Here is a 17,486-nt window from a genome sequence, read left to right as displayed (position 1 = left end):
TGTGTGTGTGTGTGTGTGTGTGTGTGTGTGTGTGTGTGTGTGTGTGTGTGTGTGTGTGTGTGTGTGATTGATTACTGTAGTCAGTGGTGGTGCAGGAGCAGGTGTGCTCTCTTCACCTGTGCGTCTGCCTCTCTTAATTACTCAACTAATTGAGTTAGTTGAGTAAACACGCCTCTGTGCCCTGTGGCTCAAATCATCACTCTGTGCAGGAATATCAAATAGCTTTTCCAACCGTGGTAAAAATGCTTTGTTTATACGGGGCCATGAAGTCATTTGTCTCCAGTTTGAGTGGGATTAAGGTAAACTTGGCAACGCAGGCTTTATGCGCCCTTTCAGGTAAACAGTGGAAAGTGAACCACCGGGCTAAAAAAGGAGAGTTCGTGACGAGGACTCTCTCATGCGGGTTTGCGCTTCCTAGAGTCGCAGGCCGGGGCTCATGATGGCTGCCGTGGACCAGAGTTTAACCAACACGTGTCTTCTCTCCATTTTCATATCCTCAGGTTTTGAGATCCTCAAGCAGATGCTAGCTGATGGCCAGTCGCTGCCACTGACTGACATCTGGGAGTGGCAGGTGGGCGTGGCTTGCCGGCAGACGGGGAGCCAACGGCTGAAGGCGATTCACCTCCTACTACGGCTGCTGCAGTGTCCTTCTCAGTGGTGTGTGTTATCTCTCTGTCTCTCTCTCTCTATCTCTGTCTCCCTCTCTCTCTCTCTCTCTATCTATCTCTGTCTCCCTCTCTCTCTCTCTCTCTCTCTCTCTCTCTCTATCTATCTATCTCTCTGTCTCCCTCTCTCTCTCTCTCTCTCTCTATCTATCTCTCTCTCTCCCTCTTTCTCTCCCTCTCTCTCTCTCCCTCCCTCCCTCTCTCCCTCTCTCTCTCTCTCTCTCTCTCTCTCTCCCTCCTCGTAGCTCAGTTCACTGTCTCAAGCCTTTACATGACCATATTTAGTTACAGTATGGCCAAAGCAGACGGCATCCACATTACAATTAACAAACGGATTTAAACAACTCTGATTCCTGAGAGAGATTCAAATATTTATAGTCTCTCATATCCTCCCTTGGCTCTCTCATTACACTTTCAGAACGCTTAGCTTAGCTGAAGCACTGTACAGGCAAAATGCACACAACAGTATGGGACTGTTATACTACTGAGTTTTATACTACTGTCTGTAATGATGAGATCCTGCATACTGACTCTGCACTAATTGAACTGGAGTAGGAGCAGTAATTGATTATTGTTAAGTCCTCCCTCTCTTAGCTCAGGCTCCTCCTACTGGGTGGGCCAAGGTAGCCCCGCCCTCAGCCTGGTTCTGTCAGGTGGGCCGGGCGCTCTGAGGACACCAGGTGCAGCACAGCCTAGTAACAGAACCTGAGGCACCAACCTAAATCCTCACTCGTGCACTGTCTGTGTGAATTTAGATTACGTCCTTTACAGAGTGTGTGTGTGTGTGTGTGTGTGTGTGTGTGTGTGTGTGTGTGTGTGTGTGTGTGTGTGTGTGTGTGTGTGTGTGTGTGTGTGTGTGTGTGTGTGTGTGTGTGTGTGTGTGTGTGTGGGGAGGGGGCATTATGACATTGTGGTGTCACCAGGCAGCGGGTTAGAGTGGTGAGCTCTGAATGACAGACCCAGATCCAGGCCAGATACACACCTTACCTCATTACCTCATTTGTAGGTGGCTTGGCATGTGCGTGTGTGTGTGTGAGAGAGAGAGAGAGAGCGAGAGAGAGCACCCTAGTGTTTCCGATTTACACAGCTTTTGCATAAAACACTGTCCGCATGCTTCCTCTCTTGATTGTTGCTATGACAACAAGGTCACATGCCAGTGAGACAATTTGCATGGTTTCCATGGTTTATGGACTCCATGCTCTACACTCAGCTGTGTATGATGATCTAAGATGAGGATATTATGGTCTGTGGTGTCAAATGGCAGAGGCAGAAGACACAGGCCATGCAAATGGCCACCTGTGGCTGTAAGTGATGCCTTAGGAAAGCACGACGCAGGGTCAAAGCTGGGTGGATCTTGTCCTAACTCTTTGTATGTGTGTGTGTGTGTGTGTGTGTGTGTGTGTGTGTGTGTGTGTCAGGAGCTGTGATCTGACCCTGCTGCGACCCCTGTGGCGTCTCTTCATCAGTATGGAGAGTGGTCTGAGTCAGGACCCCACCAGCATCACCGTCCTGCTCCCCCTCCACCGAGCCCTCACTGAGTTGTTCTTCATCGCAGAGGCCAAGGCCATGGTGAGAACCCCGCCTGCTCCCACACACACACACACACACACACACACACACACACACACACACACACACACACACACACACACACATACATATACACACACACCGATTTATTAAATTACATGGGTGGAATTGACTGTTCTTTTGTTGGAGTGTGTGTCGGTGTGTGTGTGTCGGTGTGTGTGCGTGCGAAAGAGAGAGAACACACAGCCCTATGCCATTAGAGGGCAGCAGCACATTTTCTCCGTATGTAGCCTAAAGCAGGTGCTTATAGTAATCACACATGCAAAAATCACACCCCCGGTTTCTCTCCTCTCACTGTGTGGGGGTGTGTTGTGTCACAGCAAAATGGGTAATTTGCATTATTACATCTAAATTTCAAGACATGAATATTATCATGTGTACAAGTGAAAGGTGTAAACCACTGTTTTGGATATGACTGAAGCCTGATCTAAGGTTATGCATACATATTGCATACATAAGACCATGTGGTGTGTCTCTCTCGTGTGTGTGTGTATATACACTCACCGGCAACTTTACTAGGTACACCTGTCCCAACTGCTCATTAACGCAAATGTCGACTCAGCCAATCACATGGCGGCAACTCAATGCATATTGGCATGTTGACATGGCCAAGAGGATCTGCTGGAGTTCAAATTAAGCATCAGAATGGGGGAGAAAGGTGATTTAAGTGACTTTGTACGTGGCTTGTATGTTTGTGCCAGATGGGCTGCAGATGAGAGTATTTCAGAAACTGGGATTTTCACGCACAACTATCTCTAGGGTTTACAAAGAATGGTACAAAAAAGAGAAAATATCCAGCGAGCGGCAGTTCTGTGGGCGCAAATGCCTTGTTGAGAATGGCCATGTCGAACCTTGAGGAGGATGGGCTACAGCAGCAGAAGACCACACCGGGTGCCACTACTGTCAGCTAAGAACAGGAACTTGAGGGTACAATTCGCACAGGCTCACCAAAATTGGACAATAGAAGATTGGAAAAACATTGACTGGTCTGATGAGTCTCGATTTCTGCTACAACATTTGTATGGTACAGTCAGAATTTGGCGTCAACAACATCCTGCCTTGTATCAACGGTTCAGGCTGGTGGTGGTGGTGCGATGGTGTGGGGGATATTTTCCTGGCACACTTTGGGCCCATTAGTACCAATTGAGCATCGTGTCAATGCCACAGCCTACCTGAGTATTGTTGCTGACCATGTCCATCCCTTTATGACCACAGTGTACCCATCTTCTGATGGTTACTTCCAGCAGGATAACCATGTCATAAAGTGCGAATCATCTGACTGGTTACTTGAACACGATGATGAGTACACTGTACTCGAATGGCCTCCACAGTCACCAGATCTCAATCCAATAGAGCACCTTTGGGATGTGGTGGAACGAGAGATTCACATCATGGATGTGCAGCCGACAAATCTGCAGCAACTGTGTGATGTTATCATGTTTCCAGTACCTTGTTGAATCTATGTTATGCCAAAAAGTATTAAGGCAGTTCTGAAGGCAAAAGGGGGTCCAACCCAGTACTAGCAATAAATATATAAAATATACACACTTCATACTCCTCTCAGCATAGAGGTACCAGGAGCCTCTGCAACCTTTTGACCCTGCGCTGACCCTAGGGCAGCCTGTCCTGTGAAGTACACAATAAACCCCAGAACCCATAGCAGTGTTCGTTGGAGTGTGAGATTAGCTCTGCAGAGCTGGATACGGTGTGCTGCTTTATGCCCGCGGACAGCCATCAGGACGCTACCTCGGTGTCGATCGGCATTGCTTCCAGGCCGTTTGCGGTGGTGTGCTGTCAGTGTTCTGATCCAGAGTTGTGTGCTGGCCTGTCTCCCTTCGCACTATCGCTCACCCGTGTTCACTATTGGCATTATTGTCGATCACTAATTCAGTGAGAGCCTTTAGCTCAGATCAGGCTCGTTAGCCCCGAAGATCCCAACACATTTTGCTTGTGTAATTGACCAAGTAAGTTTACCTTGAAAAACTGGTATTTCTTTCAGTACTGATATTTTTACTTTGCTGTTATGAACTGTTATAAAGCTATATGAGGTTAATTATAATAAGCTGTTACTTGAAGAAATATTGCACTTCATTACATAATGAATAATAGTAATATTACTCACATTATATTATGAATAGACTGCTTGCCATATAGATGTGAAATTTCTTTTCATTGTACTGAGGTACCATGAGGAAGAAAAATGCTCTCCTAGCTAGAATTTAGTGTGAGTATAGTGAAACATTATGCAAACTAGCCCACGGCCAATACACAATACTATCGAATATTGCGATAATATTAACCAAATGATCATTCTGTTGCTGCCACACAGTCGTTTCAATAGTTTCACCTTTATTTAAACATTCCCTCTGTACAAGCATTCTAATCAACGGTTAGTACAACATTTATACAGTAGAGAACACTGCATTTAATTATACACTGCACAAACCCAATATCACCAATTGGTTATAAATATAATTTTTTACAATTCCACTTCAAAAGAATTTTTTGATGCTGGAACACCAAAAATGACCACATGTGTGGTCCATCGTGCATAAGTTACTACAGTCACAGATAGCCGAAAACTTACACCGGTGATGGGTACATAGTGCATGTGTTGGTGACTCAGAGCCATAATGCTACATGATAAAAACCAGTACCAGGATTTTCATTTTTATTTAATATAGCATTTTTTTTTATACCACAATTGAGATACGCAGTGGCTACAAAAAATGACTTGGACAAACTTTGTCATTCAGAATGCAACAAGTGTACACAAAACAAAATGATCTCCCAGTAAGCCCCACATGGAATATAGAATGTACAAAATATATCAAGTATATAGCAGCCAAAAATACAGACAATCACTACTTGTGTAGTAGCTACAAGAAAAGAGAATTTATAGCCATAATTCTGGAGACTATGCTCTTTCGTCTAAATGTACTTGGGTGAGCCCAAGACCATCTCAAACCCCCTTAGCATAGACGTTGTTGTTTAGACACGTGTGCGAGTGACTTCCACATTTGGTGTGCTGGACCATCGGTTCCTCTGCGTAGAAATGGTCTCGGTGCCTCCAAACAGACGATCCTCATCGTGTTGCTTAAGAAGGCAATCTCACGCCCACCCTACTCTGGAGCAGCTATCCGGTCAGACCCGTAAGCAGTTTAGCGGTCGATCCGACCGACCGCTTGTCCGAGAGAGTAACGGCCGTCTTCTCCTCTTTCCTTCAGGAGCAGGGCGTTCTGCAGGAGTACCTACTGGCCCTCACCACCAACGAGCAGCTGGTAGTGCGCACCGCCCAGGTAAGCGCACCTCCCACCTCCTCACAACCGCACCGCGGCCAGCACACGCCCACCCGTGCCCCGCCCTTCATGCCAAGTGGAGGGAAGTTGGTGGAACTGGAACGCAGTTTCGAGACTTTCCACCCAAAACGAGTGTTCTAGAATTGGGGAGGTGTTGGATGCGGAATACACTTTAGTTCCATGAATGATGAAGGACTCATTGGGTTTGGCCCTAACAGATGCACCATAAGACAGGAGGAAAGACACGGGAGCTTCTGAGCACTACGGTGAAAGATGAAAGCAGTCAGCCTTTTGAAGGATTCTGTTTGGTGTGTGAGAAACTGAAAAGAGAGGCTTGTGTTGGGTTATTGGAATATATGAATGGTAAAGATGATAAAAATTTGTGTGTGAGCGTGTGTGCGCTCGCTCAGATTTTATATTGGGTGTGTGTGTATGTGCACACATGATTTTGTGTGTGGGCATGTGTGCCCGCACAGTGTTCATGTTTGTGTGTTCTTGCAGGCTAAGTGTGTTTGTGTGTGTGTGTGGGCAGTGGTTAACCATAATGCATGTAGTAATTAGCTCCTATTAGCCTGCGTGGGCCAGCAGGACGGAGGCTCTGATGTGGTCAGGACTGAGGCGTGTGCTGATGGTGTGTGGCCATGGCGTGTTGGGTGCAGTGAGCTCTGTCTGTCCCCATCCACCGTGTCCTGTTTGTAATCAAAAGACGCTGTCTACCACAGGCTAATGTGTCATTTCTCATCACTCTATTTTTTGTGTTTGTTTATTCCTGCCCTGAAAAGCAATGAAGTGGACGCAAGGGGGTTGTGTGTGTGCGCGTGTGAGAGAGACTGTGATTGCTGTGTGGGTGTGTTTTCTGGGTTCTGAGCACCACAGGTGTGTAAAAGTTTGATGAATTACCTGCAATACTTTGCTTAATCATTCCACTTCTCTCCCCCTCCCTCTCTCTCCCCCACTCCCTCTCTCATCACATCATCATTTTCCTTTCCTCCTTACTCATTCTTTTTTATGCCTCTCTCTTTCTCTCTCTCATATATTTTATTGTGCAGGCCCTTAAGAACATCGCAGCCATCAGTCTGGCTATCAATTACCCAAATAAATCCACGCGCCTGCTGAACCTGTCCCCGTGAGAGAGGGCCACAGCCAGGGCCCACCTCTGCCTCCGCGTCCTCCCGCCGCTACGTACAGCACACGGGCCATGCCCGAGTTGGGGAGCCCCTCGTACAGTCTTCCACCAACCAGTGCCCTTCAGAGGAGATGGCCTGCCATCGCATTTCTGAACCGACCAATCAGAGGGGCACGTCCAAAAACTGTTACCGAAAATGCGACAGGACGAAATCCTAGGGTGATACCCAAAGATTTTCCGAAACCAGATGCCTCGCCAAGACTGGGAAGAAAGAGGACATGTTTTTCTTACGCTCTCTTGATTTATCCGTTTTTACTTGAAGCAGCTCCAGAGCTTAAAGCAGGTCGGCGCGGTGTGCCAAATCTGCCCGCGTACCTCCGCAAAGCCGCTCGCCGCCTTTTATTTATTCTCCACTTTTTCAACGTCTGCAGGAAAGGAGGGGAGGAAAAAAGACGCACCTTGGGTGAGACAATCGATCATGGTGAAAGCGGGTCACCTTTCCACACCTCCCTCTCCTCTCCCCCTCTTCCCCCTCTCCCACTCCTCTCCTGCTCCTCTACCGCTCCACTCCTCTCCCTCTCTTCTCCTTCTCCCACTCCTCTCCTGCTCCTCTACCGCTCCACTCCTCTCCCTCTCTTCTCCCTCTCCCTCTCCTCTCCTGCTCCTCTACCGCTCCACTCCTCTCCCTCTCTTCTCCCACTCCTCTCCTGCTCCTCTACCGCTCCACTCCTCTCCCTCTCTTCTCCCACTCCTCTCCTGCTCCTCTACCGCTCCACTCCTCTCCCTCTCTTCTCCCACTCCTCTCCTGCTCCTCTACCGCTCCACTCCTCTCCCTCTCTTCTCCCACTCCTCTCCTGCTCCTCTACCGCTCCACTCCTCTCCCTCTCTTCTCCCACTCCTCTCCTGCTCCTCTACCGCTCCACTCCTCTCCCGCGCCTCTCCGTGGACGCGCGCAGCCTAAAAATACGAGCGGTCCGTACGGCCTCATCCGTCAGAGCCGGCCCAAGACTTCAGCCGGCGGCGTGGGCGAGAACTCGGAACCGAAGCGATGGAGAGCCAAGCTCCTTGCTGCGAAAGCACCGCCTGGACCGCAACAACTTCACGCTGAGCGCTTCTCACCTTTACAGAGGCGACCGTCACAGGAACGCTTTCCCTTTTTTTCCCTTCCCTTTTCTTTCTTTAGTCCAAATGTCCACTCCGTCTGTACTGTAAACCAGTAGCGGCACAAGTTCTTCTCGATTAACTTTGGCGGATGTCAGACGTGGGTCGTGTACACGACTGCTTGACGTGCCCTCGAAACACGATGGACGCTCTCTACCTTGAAGTAATCCTCTGCACTTATCTTGGCTCCAAAAATAAAGCCCATCATGTGCAACCCAGTGAGGGAAGGATTTCTCCAGCTGAAACTCTAGTGAGCAGAACCAACACTACCCATCCGTCTGGCCTGGAGCGGGTTCTTTTGCTCCTCACCGGGGCTGTTGCCATCACCTAAACTGAGAGGGACACTCCTTTGGTCCCGCGCCCGTTCCCTGCGGAGCACCCGGGGGTGCGGTGAACGCAACATGTGCGTCTGCATGGTGTGCTGTGCAAAGCTGCTTTGCATTCGAGTGGAATGATCATTGAGCATACAGATGCACACTGTGCTCTTCTTCTTGGGTGTTGGAAGGTGTCCTGAATCGACACCCCAGCAACCTGAGGAAGGTCTTGTAAAGGGTGTAGATTTTGGATCCATGATCACAGAAGGTCTACTTGCTGAAAAACATTTATTTGCAGAATTAGATAAGTTACTGTAGAACCTGAAATTTTATTTAGATTTTTTTGGGAGTCGCATGGTGTTGGGATCACCCGCACCCCACTCACAAAACACATTTCCATGAAGCACCCTAATAATCAGATGTGTGATACTAATCATAATGCCTATTTTGATTTTAGTTCATTGTAGTGAGTATGCCAAAGAACCTCTATTGAAAAAAACACTTCTGACATGCTGACATTCATGAATTCAGTGTTCAGGAATGTTGGAATATATATTTGGGTCGTATATGAAGATAGTGGGGGATGAAAATGACTAGTGAGATACTTTTATTTTGGTGATTGAAGACCATCCCAGGTGATGACTGTGATTGGCGTCCGGGGAGGATGTAGACCCTTTAGTCTTCAGTGCTTTTGTTTACACTTATCCAAGTTTGGAGAGTTAGCCACACTCTGTGCCTCAACTCAGTTTTCAAGATGGCTGCCAGATTGAAGCCTCTTTCAAAGCCTCAGATATTAACGAATTTATGTGCCTATGTTTGAAATGAAGCAATCTTAATTTAATGTCATATCATTGTAAGAGAACTACTCAGCAGTTATATTTTTAAAAGAGAATTAAAAGGCTTAATTTGAAGCTTTTTTTTCTTGAACGTTGCCTTTAACAGTTTTTTGAAAGTGCATTACTTTCATTGATGTTTAATTTGAAATCGAATGTGTATAGTTGTGAATAATAATTGCACATATAGGGAAAAAAAAGTCACCTTTCTCCCCTAAATATGGAAAAAAAAATTTAATATATCGTTCTATCGTTGACATCTGATTTTCTATGTCCTGGCATAAAATTTATCTGTAATTTGTTTTTAATTAAATTTATGTTATGATGCTCTAGAAATGTTTCATGTTTTGTATTTAAATAGCAATGAAGTGGACACAGTAGATTGTATAAGGGTTATTCAGGCATTGTAACAATCAGTTGAAAATTATTTCACTTCAAAAATCAATGCAAGTCAGAAATATACACTGGAAAACTCAGTTTGAGGCAAGCAGGTCATATCATCTCCTCTTCTAAAAGAAATCACCTACACCAACTGCATTCTCTCCAAATTCTCCTTTCTGTGTCAGTTACATGAGTTTTCGTGAGGTAAGGCAAACACAGATATTCCACCCTTTAAACCAACACCTGTGATCCAGTGTAAATTATTATTTCCTGGAACGCAAACCGCTTCACTAAAATCCTCCATATTACTGACGTCTCTTGGGTTTTGGTTTCTTTCTTTACTTTCTTTTTTCCATGTTCCTACCCCCCCCCCCCCCCTTTTAGTCATTATGCTAATTCCTACCCATTAGCTAGCTAGCTTTCTCCTGTCAAACTGGCAGCCATGAAGGGTTCATGTGAGGACGTGCTTCCTCCAAGACACGTGAAAGCGTCTTTTCAAACCGCTGTCCCCGCTGCTGGCTGCACGCGGTCGTAGGAAACCTCCCGCTGCACGCGGTCGTAGGAAACCTCCGGCTGCGCTCGGGAGCCAGCGTGAGCGCAGGGACTTGCGCAGCCACGCCATGGTAACCGCTCTACACCGCTTGGATTGTGTGATGCTGTACCAAGTCACCATGGCAACAATTAGCTGTGAAAGCCAATCAAAATCCACATGTAAGTGAGGTCATATCAACTAAAGACACACCAATAGTCACTCGTATCCAGAGTAACTTTTTAAATATTAAACATTAATATTTAATGAAGTTACAGAGATGGGCAAGTGTGGTATTAGGACTCCTACTGTTATAGCATGGTGTACTCGTACAGTGCACTGAACCACAGTCCCCCCCACAGGAAAGGGTGCATTGTTACATGCTATACTACTACACTACCCACTAACCCCAATTGTGAGACCAGTGGTACAATGAAAACCGCAATTCACCTAGACTGGAAATGAATGGTTGCACTGACTTGACTTCAGTTCTTATAAGTCCTGCAGCGATAAAACTAAACCTCTACTCAGTCTATATAAGTTTCTGCCCTTGTAACAACTAAATTTGTATTTCATGTGGCAAACATCAGTGACATTTTGAGAGTCGAGTCCTCTTGTTGTTGGTGTACTCTGGCAGGAACAGAGTGCCATCCTGCTTATTCCAACCAAACCAAAAATGTGCCTTATGAATACATTCTTGTCAGTTAGCTAAATGGGTGCAGAACTTTGTTGATCAAACATTGTTAGAGAAAAGATCATCTCGTACACATTGGCTTCTTCCTGGGATGAATCCTGGTTCTCTGATGAATCACTAATTGGTGCTCCCACCAGCTTCGTTTACACTACGTCAGGAACAGCTCTATGGTGTGGGAGGAGCTGAAGGAAGCTACAGCTGGGGGAAGCGTCTGCCTCTTCTCCTGTTGGCTGCTGTCTCCTCATATGTAAATGAGGACAAAATATGGTAACACCGTCACATAGAAGGCAGAATAGCCTTCACAGACGACCCATGTTCATGAATGGAGAAACGTGTTACTGCAACACTGCTCGCTGCTAACATCACGTTTAATGTGGCCATGTTTTATGAATGTAGGCCTCATCACCAGAGCAGAAGCAGAAGAAGTGGACGGGTGAGTGAACACGTCTCTGCTGTTCCACTTGCAGCTGGTTTTTAATATGTATTTATATATTCGTTTATTTTTCATCATCTTCGATGCCTGCCTCCACAACGTCTCACCTCGGGTGACCCCATTCATTCTTGCTTCCTCAATGCAACTGTCTTTTCTCTCTCTACGTCGCTTATTCTCTCCACCTCCACCCCCCCCCCCTTCCCACCCCCTCTCTCCATCCATCCACAAACGGGGTGAATGGGTGACATGATATTTGGAGTGAGAATAAGGGGAGGGAGATATTGGATAAGATGCTGGTGATTCACAGTAGTGCGGCTCAAACGGCCCCCACATCTCTGAATCAGCCCCCCCCCCCCCCCCCCTCCTCACTCAGCCTGGCTCTTCTCTTCGCCCTAGCCAACTCACTCTCTCTCTCCCTCTCTCTCACACACACACGCATACACTATTATACACAATGAGAAGGACCCCACAGCTGAGATTGCAGAGTGGGTCGATAATGACAACGATGACGGTGATGGCGGTGAAGATGGCATAAGAACGGGCACGTATGGTGGTGGGTTAAATGAATTATAAATAACGCGTGACACCGATGGCACGAAGCTCTCGGGCGCCCACGTCTCTCCGATGAGGAGCAGGAAAGGAGGAGGAATGCTAACGTTGTTTAGTATGATTAAGGGTGCCCAGTTTGTCCCTCTTACAGAGCTGTTTTCTTGTGTCCCTGGTGGTTGCTTTGTGGCCCGGGCAGGACTGCCAGTGTCCTTGTTTGAGATCGTATCTGTGGGCCAACAGCATTGCTGAGAAACAGAGCACAGGCTGTTCAGCGTTGCATATTGTGGGTGCGCAAGATGAAACGTCTCTCAGGATAATTTGCTGCAGAGGTACATACAGATCCAAGAATTAAGCACAAAGGTATAATCCAAAAAGGTATAATTCAAAAGGTATAATCCAAAAGCTCAAATCCGAAAGTTTCCAGCTCATGTAGCCATAACGAGATTTGCAAGAACGAAGGAGAAGTCACAAGCTGGAGTTGCCTCACTAATTGAGACCTCCAACAGTTTAACTTACATTAAGTCCGGAGCAGTTCTACGGTGTGGGAGTTAAGAGGACCTGAAAGAAGCTACACTTGGGGTTGACTACCTCTCTTGCTGTCTGTTTTCCCTTCAAAGATGTTAAAAGAAAATGAAAAATATATATACTTTTTTTGTACAACAATTCAAAGTGCATGAATACTCTTAGACTTTCTTATGTATGCTTCTCTCTCTCTCTCTCTCTCTCTCTCTCCATGAATGAAACTTCATGGTTAGATCATTTTGTCCTTCGTGGCAGAGTTGAAAAGAGATTCTTGGAACATCTCTCCTCAGCAGGTGGAGTTTTACAGCACCGTGTTGTAATTCACACTTCCTCTGTCCCTTTTTGTTCACTATACACAGAACCAAAGCAAAAGTTTACTTCAGGAAATTTGTCATCATAGTAACAAAATATAAATAAATAAAAAAATCAGTAAATCAGGAGGAAAAACTTTTTTTTTTTCAAGCATCAATGACAGAAAAAAACCCACTCTCCCTCCTCCCCTCTACCACACATACTGCACACACACCCACACACTCACAGAAGAATCTAACAGCAGATGTGCACAAGCACAAACAAACAGCGCCTAATGGTACACCAGTTTCAACCACCTTCTATTAATCTATTATTCAGGAGAAAGGGATGGTTTGTTTGTTTTGTTGGGGGGGGGGGGCAGGCTTGGTTTGTTTGTTTTTTGGATGTTTCCATGTCATGTTCTGCTGCCACAAACGTGAGCATGTTGTCTGTTCCCAGACCAGCCGGGTGACGATGTGGGAAATATCTGCCTGCATGACAGACATGGCGCCGAGCTGGTGCTGGTGCACGAGCTAACGGCCTCTCCGCCCTATAGGTGATTCAGCCCTCGCCATCACAGTAATGAGACCTAGTTCCTGCCAACCACCCGAGACAGTAAGGACTGTAGGTACCGTTCCCTATGAGGCTTGCTTCATAATTGGCCCGTTTAAGCAGCTCACGAGAGAGCATCCCGTTTGACCTTTCAACCCAGATTTCGGTTTCATCACTGAGGGACGGGACTGACTGCAGTAAATGACATACGGGCGACTGCTGGCTCTCCTTGGGATCCTATTCACTGTCATCTGCCCATAGCTGTTCTGCTAAAGTATTACAAAAGATGGATGCGACAGCAAGAATCTACCATCTCAGATGGAGAATCCCACTGGAGCCAAAGGTGGTAGCCCAGCAGCTAAGCTATCATGCGGCGAGCATCATGGGTGTGAGTATTCCATAACATGTCTGACTGTGTTTACTGAACCGCTCTGTTAAGACAAGAGGGGAAAACCCCCGGTCTAAATCTCCAGACCGCGTCGCTCGACTCGCACGGACTTTGGACCTCTGCGATGTTTACTGAAGTGGTTGATACAATCACGTCACACCTACGAGGCCACAAGGGCCAGGGAAATTAATCTCCTCCGTTTCCGTGTTCAACACAGACACCAAAACATGATTCCAGGAACAAAATGTACACGGTCATTAACGCTACACGCTGTTTGTTAGTGCCCTTCGACTGCTGCTGGCACTCGGGGACAGAGGAGTTCATTACCTGGTCCCACCACTCGTGTTCTCCCCCCTCAGGACAGGTTAGAGGTATGCTGTTTAAGCCACACTGATATAGGTGCAGGGTCTATTGTTATCGAAGATCAGAAGTTGTAAAAAATTCTATGTAAATTTTATTTACAAAAGTTATAGTTCGTCACACCGCATTTTCTGTAACATATGCTAGTTACGTTTAACTTCAAAATTTGTGATCGAAATTGTTCCCCTTTCGTTAATATTGTGACACCCGCATCCATGTTCAGGCAAGTCCACAAGTAATATACTGTATGACCCCTTCTATCTCACAAACGCTTCTATCGAACAGATAATAACACCACAGCTGTCAGTCCAGGCTGTTGTGGGCCTCCAAGAACAAACCAAACAATAACTTTTAAGTCCAGCCATCTCGATTTTTACCATTTCTCCCGTTACCATAGAGCTCTTTTAACATGGAAGACTTGACTGACTGCAATAAATCCCGCTTTATGCTTTTGCGTATTTAAATCTTATTTAAAAACGGACCTGCTCTAGTGATCCAGTTATCCACCAATAGGCAGTAAGCTTAATGTTGCCTGACAATTAATGTTAATGTAATGTAATGAAAGCAACGAGCAAACAGAGCAGGTAAATAAAATATAGATTAAAAATGTCCAAGAGCACTGTAGCACAGTCTCTCTCTTTTAGAGAGGCCACCATGTGTAAACTGTTTTATTTCCCCCACGGGTTTAACATGGGGGTGGTCATGTTAACCCGTGAGTCTCGCCTACTCGCCCTTTCTGCCTGTATTCTCCTCTTATCTCCTTGCCTTTCCACGAGGGTGAAGACATCAGTGGGAGGACTGCTGAGCTGACAGAGAGGTTCCTCGAGTGCAGAGAGCCTGCCGAGTAGAAAGGTGAAAGGTGTTGTGTGTAGAAAGAGTGATGGGGAGGAAACAGAAATATCTGTAACTTCTCGAACTTTGATGGTCAACCACCTACTGAAGTCTCTCAGATGTTACTTTTGGTTTAGAAGCCGTTATTATTCATGGTCCTTCTCTGTCTTTCGTACTTATAAACTTCATTTCTTGATTAAAGCAGACTACAACTAAAAAATACATTTCAAGCTGTCAATCTTGTCTTTTCAGATGAATAATTAAAAATAAGTTTAAATTATTTAAAATGCTTGGAGGTGAGTTATAATTTAAATATAACCTATTGTCTGTCTGACAGTTAAAAAAATATATTCAGTGTGCGGCATTATAAGCACTATAAAACATTTTAGAGTAGTGTAATTGCTGGCATTCCTCAGATTCATCAGGGACTAAAAAGTGATTAGACACCTCCTAAAGTGATTAGACACCTCCTAAACACAGTGCAGTGGTGGTTTGCAGAACACCAGGCATATGGGCCAAAAAAACAACAAACACACACGGACAGCTGCCTGACTTCACCAAGAGCAGACTACCAAACACTGCTTCGTTGTGTTTAATGAAGTCGATTAGCCTCGGCGGCAGAAAAATAAAGTGAAGTCCTTGCAGCCTTATTAAAGCCATTTATCTTCCGAGCATTATTGCTCCTTTAACTGCTCAGATGTGCCATGGATGATCGTTATAAATGGCAGGCATCAAGGCAAGCCGTGATGGTTTTCTTGTTTTTGGGAGGCTACGACTGGCCTTTTGAATCGATTCTCGCTCGGTTTCACCGGCACCAAACCTGTGTGCATGTGCCCTCCGAACATGGCCTGATTATTAGCTTCTGTGTTCAGCCTCTCACTTTCCTTTTCTGAGTTTTATTCTTCCAATATCTATTTTACAGAACCCCGTGCTAGCCGCTCTACAATCATAAGAGGTACTTCAAAAAGAAAAGTCCTTGCCCGACCGCCTGTTAATTCTGTTCGAGCTAATTATTCACCCATGCAGCAGGAACAAAATACTGAGGACTTTTACTTTGCAAATGTGATTTGCATCAGAATTTGCCCTCTAAAATCTAAGAAGGTAGGCCACGTCATCTACAAATGCTAGGTGTTTCTAAAAAGCTGTGCAAGCCTTAGGAAATTAGCATCATACATATGAGACCAGCCGCGCTTGTCGGATTTCATGCTGCTGGCCACATTAGCATTTCTGAACGTAATATCCCTTTAACATCTCCAATAAAGCCCTCCAACCCAGCGCGACTGCAGCCGCTGTAATGCACCAGCACCTACGCAGGATTGTTGAAGAGGAGATTGGTGCACGCGCGCGCACAGGCACGAATGTGAGTGTTTGCAGTGTCCTGCAAGGTCAATTATGGACCCAGCAACAGCACTGCGACAGTTCGTGTCTACACGAACAAAACGAAAGACCCAGATGAACAACTTAAAAGACACGCCAAGATTCTACGAATTATAAAAACCCTCTTGACGAGCAGGAACAAGAGACGGGGAATGGCGCGTTAATACGCCGACGTCAGAGCCATTGCGTAATGGTAAGGCTCTCCGCACATGGCAAACGACCCCCCAGCTACCCCCCCACCCACACACACACTCGACGTGGCTGTGGTTAATCACAGTGAGGCAGAGTCGTGGTGGAGGGGCGTGGGGATTCGTGAAAACAGATAAGTCTTTAACTTGCACCATGTCCTAAAACTAATTCCATGATTCTACGACATTAGCTGTTGATTGTCGTCACGCGTGCAAAACACGCACGCCTTACCTTAGTTTTGTTATGTTTTTATGTATGTATATGTTCGTTTTTATCGGTGATTTTGGAGATTTGCTGCGTTTGTTCAGTTGACTGTAAATGGCAGGCATCTGCCTAAAACATTAACTGGTTTGACTCGGCTTAATTATACCACTTACCTCACCTCATACGGAACCATTTTCGTAAGTGGAACTCCATGTATTGATCTAAACGGATGACCCTGTTATCCAGCAGCCAAATCAGGTGGATGAGGTTTCATTCTCTCTTCTCTCAATTAGCGCAGGCGCACCGGTTTCACTACTTACAAAAGAGCGGGAAACATGACGCCGTGTTCTCTGCAGGTGCCTGTCGATTCACCCAAGATAAAACTCGATACAGTGTGCTTCCTTTCAGACGGGTCTAATATAAAAAGCTGAAAGATGATGCTCTTTGGGTGTAGCCTACATTCAGTTTCTGTTATTTGCCAGGCATTGACCTAGTATAACAGGTTAATGAAAGTCCCTAAATATTTTATTCTGGTGTGCCTTTGAAATGAAGCTGTGTATGCCTATTAAAGGCCAGTACAGCACTGAAGTGTATGAATAGGAATTTTCAGTTAGCATATCAAAAATGAGATGTCTGTTTTCCATTTTGTATATCAAAAAATGGGGGGTGGTATATCTCAACCACCTGGATTCTTAAAGAAAACAAAAAACCAACACTGACGAAAAACGTGACAGAAAGGTCAACAACAATATTTTGCGAAGAGTTTGAAGTATCTGTGCGGATGTCTGCATGTGCTGGACGGGTCCCGATGTGAACAACAAGGGATGTGACCGCTTGGCGCTCCGTTCTGCTCTTCCCGGTGCTGTCTGTCAGGGACAGCTGGTTCTGGCAGAGTCAAGGACCCGTCTGAGACACCTGCGGGAACACAAGAACATGCGCAAGCACCAGGGACAAAAAGAGGTCCACCATCCTGTCAGCCGATCATGTCAACATCGTTTTAAAGGGGTTGTTGACAAAGCATGTTGCTTTGTGAAACCGCGTAAACAACAAATATTTGGATGAAAAGAGAAAAAACTTCAATTTTTTCTATGTTTTCATATAACTATAACTTATTAAGTATCTATAACATATATATCATAAAAATAAAGTAACAATTATAAAGTATGTTAGTAGAAATACTATCTGGGGCTTGCTTGCT

General features: G+C 45.7%; 1 protein-coding gene and 1 long non-coding RNA gene across 2 annotated transcripts in view; both read left to right on the top strand.

The window, feature by feature from the left end:
* The window catches only part of zzef1 (zinc finger, ZZ-type with EF hand domain 1), a 37,666-nt gene extending 29,643 nt beyond the window's left edge, over window positions 1-8,023 (top strand). Inside the window, 4 exon segments of the mRNA XM_077011782.1 lie at window positions 501-657; window positions 2,084-2,234; window positions 5,483-5,554; window positions 6,604-8,023. Of these exon segments, the coding sequence (XP_076867897.1) occupies window positions 501-657; window positions 2,084-2,234; window positions 5,483-5,554; window positions 6,604-6,684 (461 nt within the window). The 3' untranslated portion in view covers window positions 6,685-8,023.
* A 2,112-nt stretch (window positions 8,024-10,135) lies between these two features.
* On the top strand, window positions 10,136-14,360 carry LOC143518900 (uncharacterized). Its single transcript, XR_013132300.1, has 3 exons — window positions 10,136-11,025; window positions 12,330-12,389; window positions 12,847-14,360. It is a non-coding gene; the product is annotated as an uncharacterized LOC143518900 (long non-coding RNA).
* Window positions 14,361-17,486: the final 3,126 nt, after the last annotated feature.

The sequence above is a fragment of the Brachyhypopomus gauderio genome, chromosome 7 (assembly GCF_052324685.1).
Source record: "Brachyhypopomus gauderio isolate BG-103 chromosome 7, BGAUD_0.2, whole genome shotgun sequence".
Lineage (NCBI taxonomy): Eukaryota > Metazoa > Chordata > Actinopteri > Gymnotiformes > Hypopomidae > Brachyhypopomus > Brachyhypopomus gauderio.
Note: the sequence above shows the minus strand (reverse complement) of the source record. Positions and strands in the feature narration are given on the sequence as shown.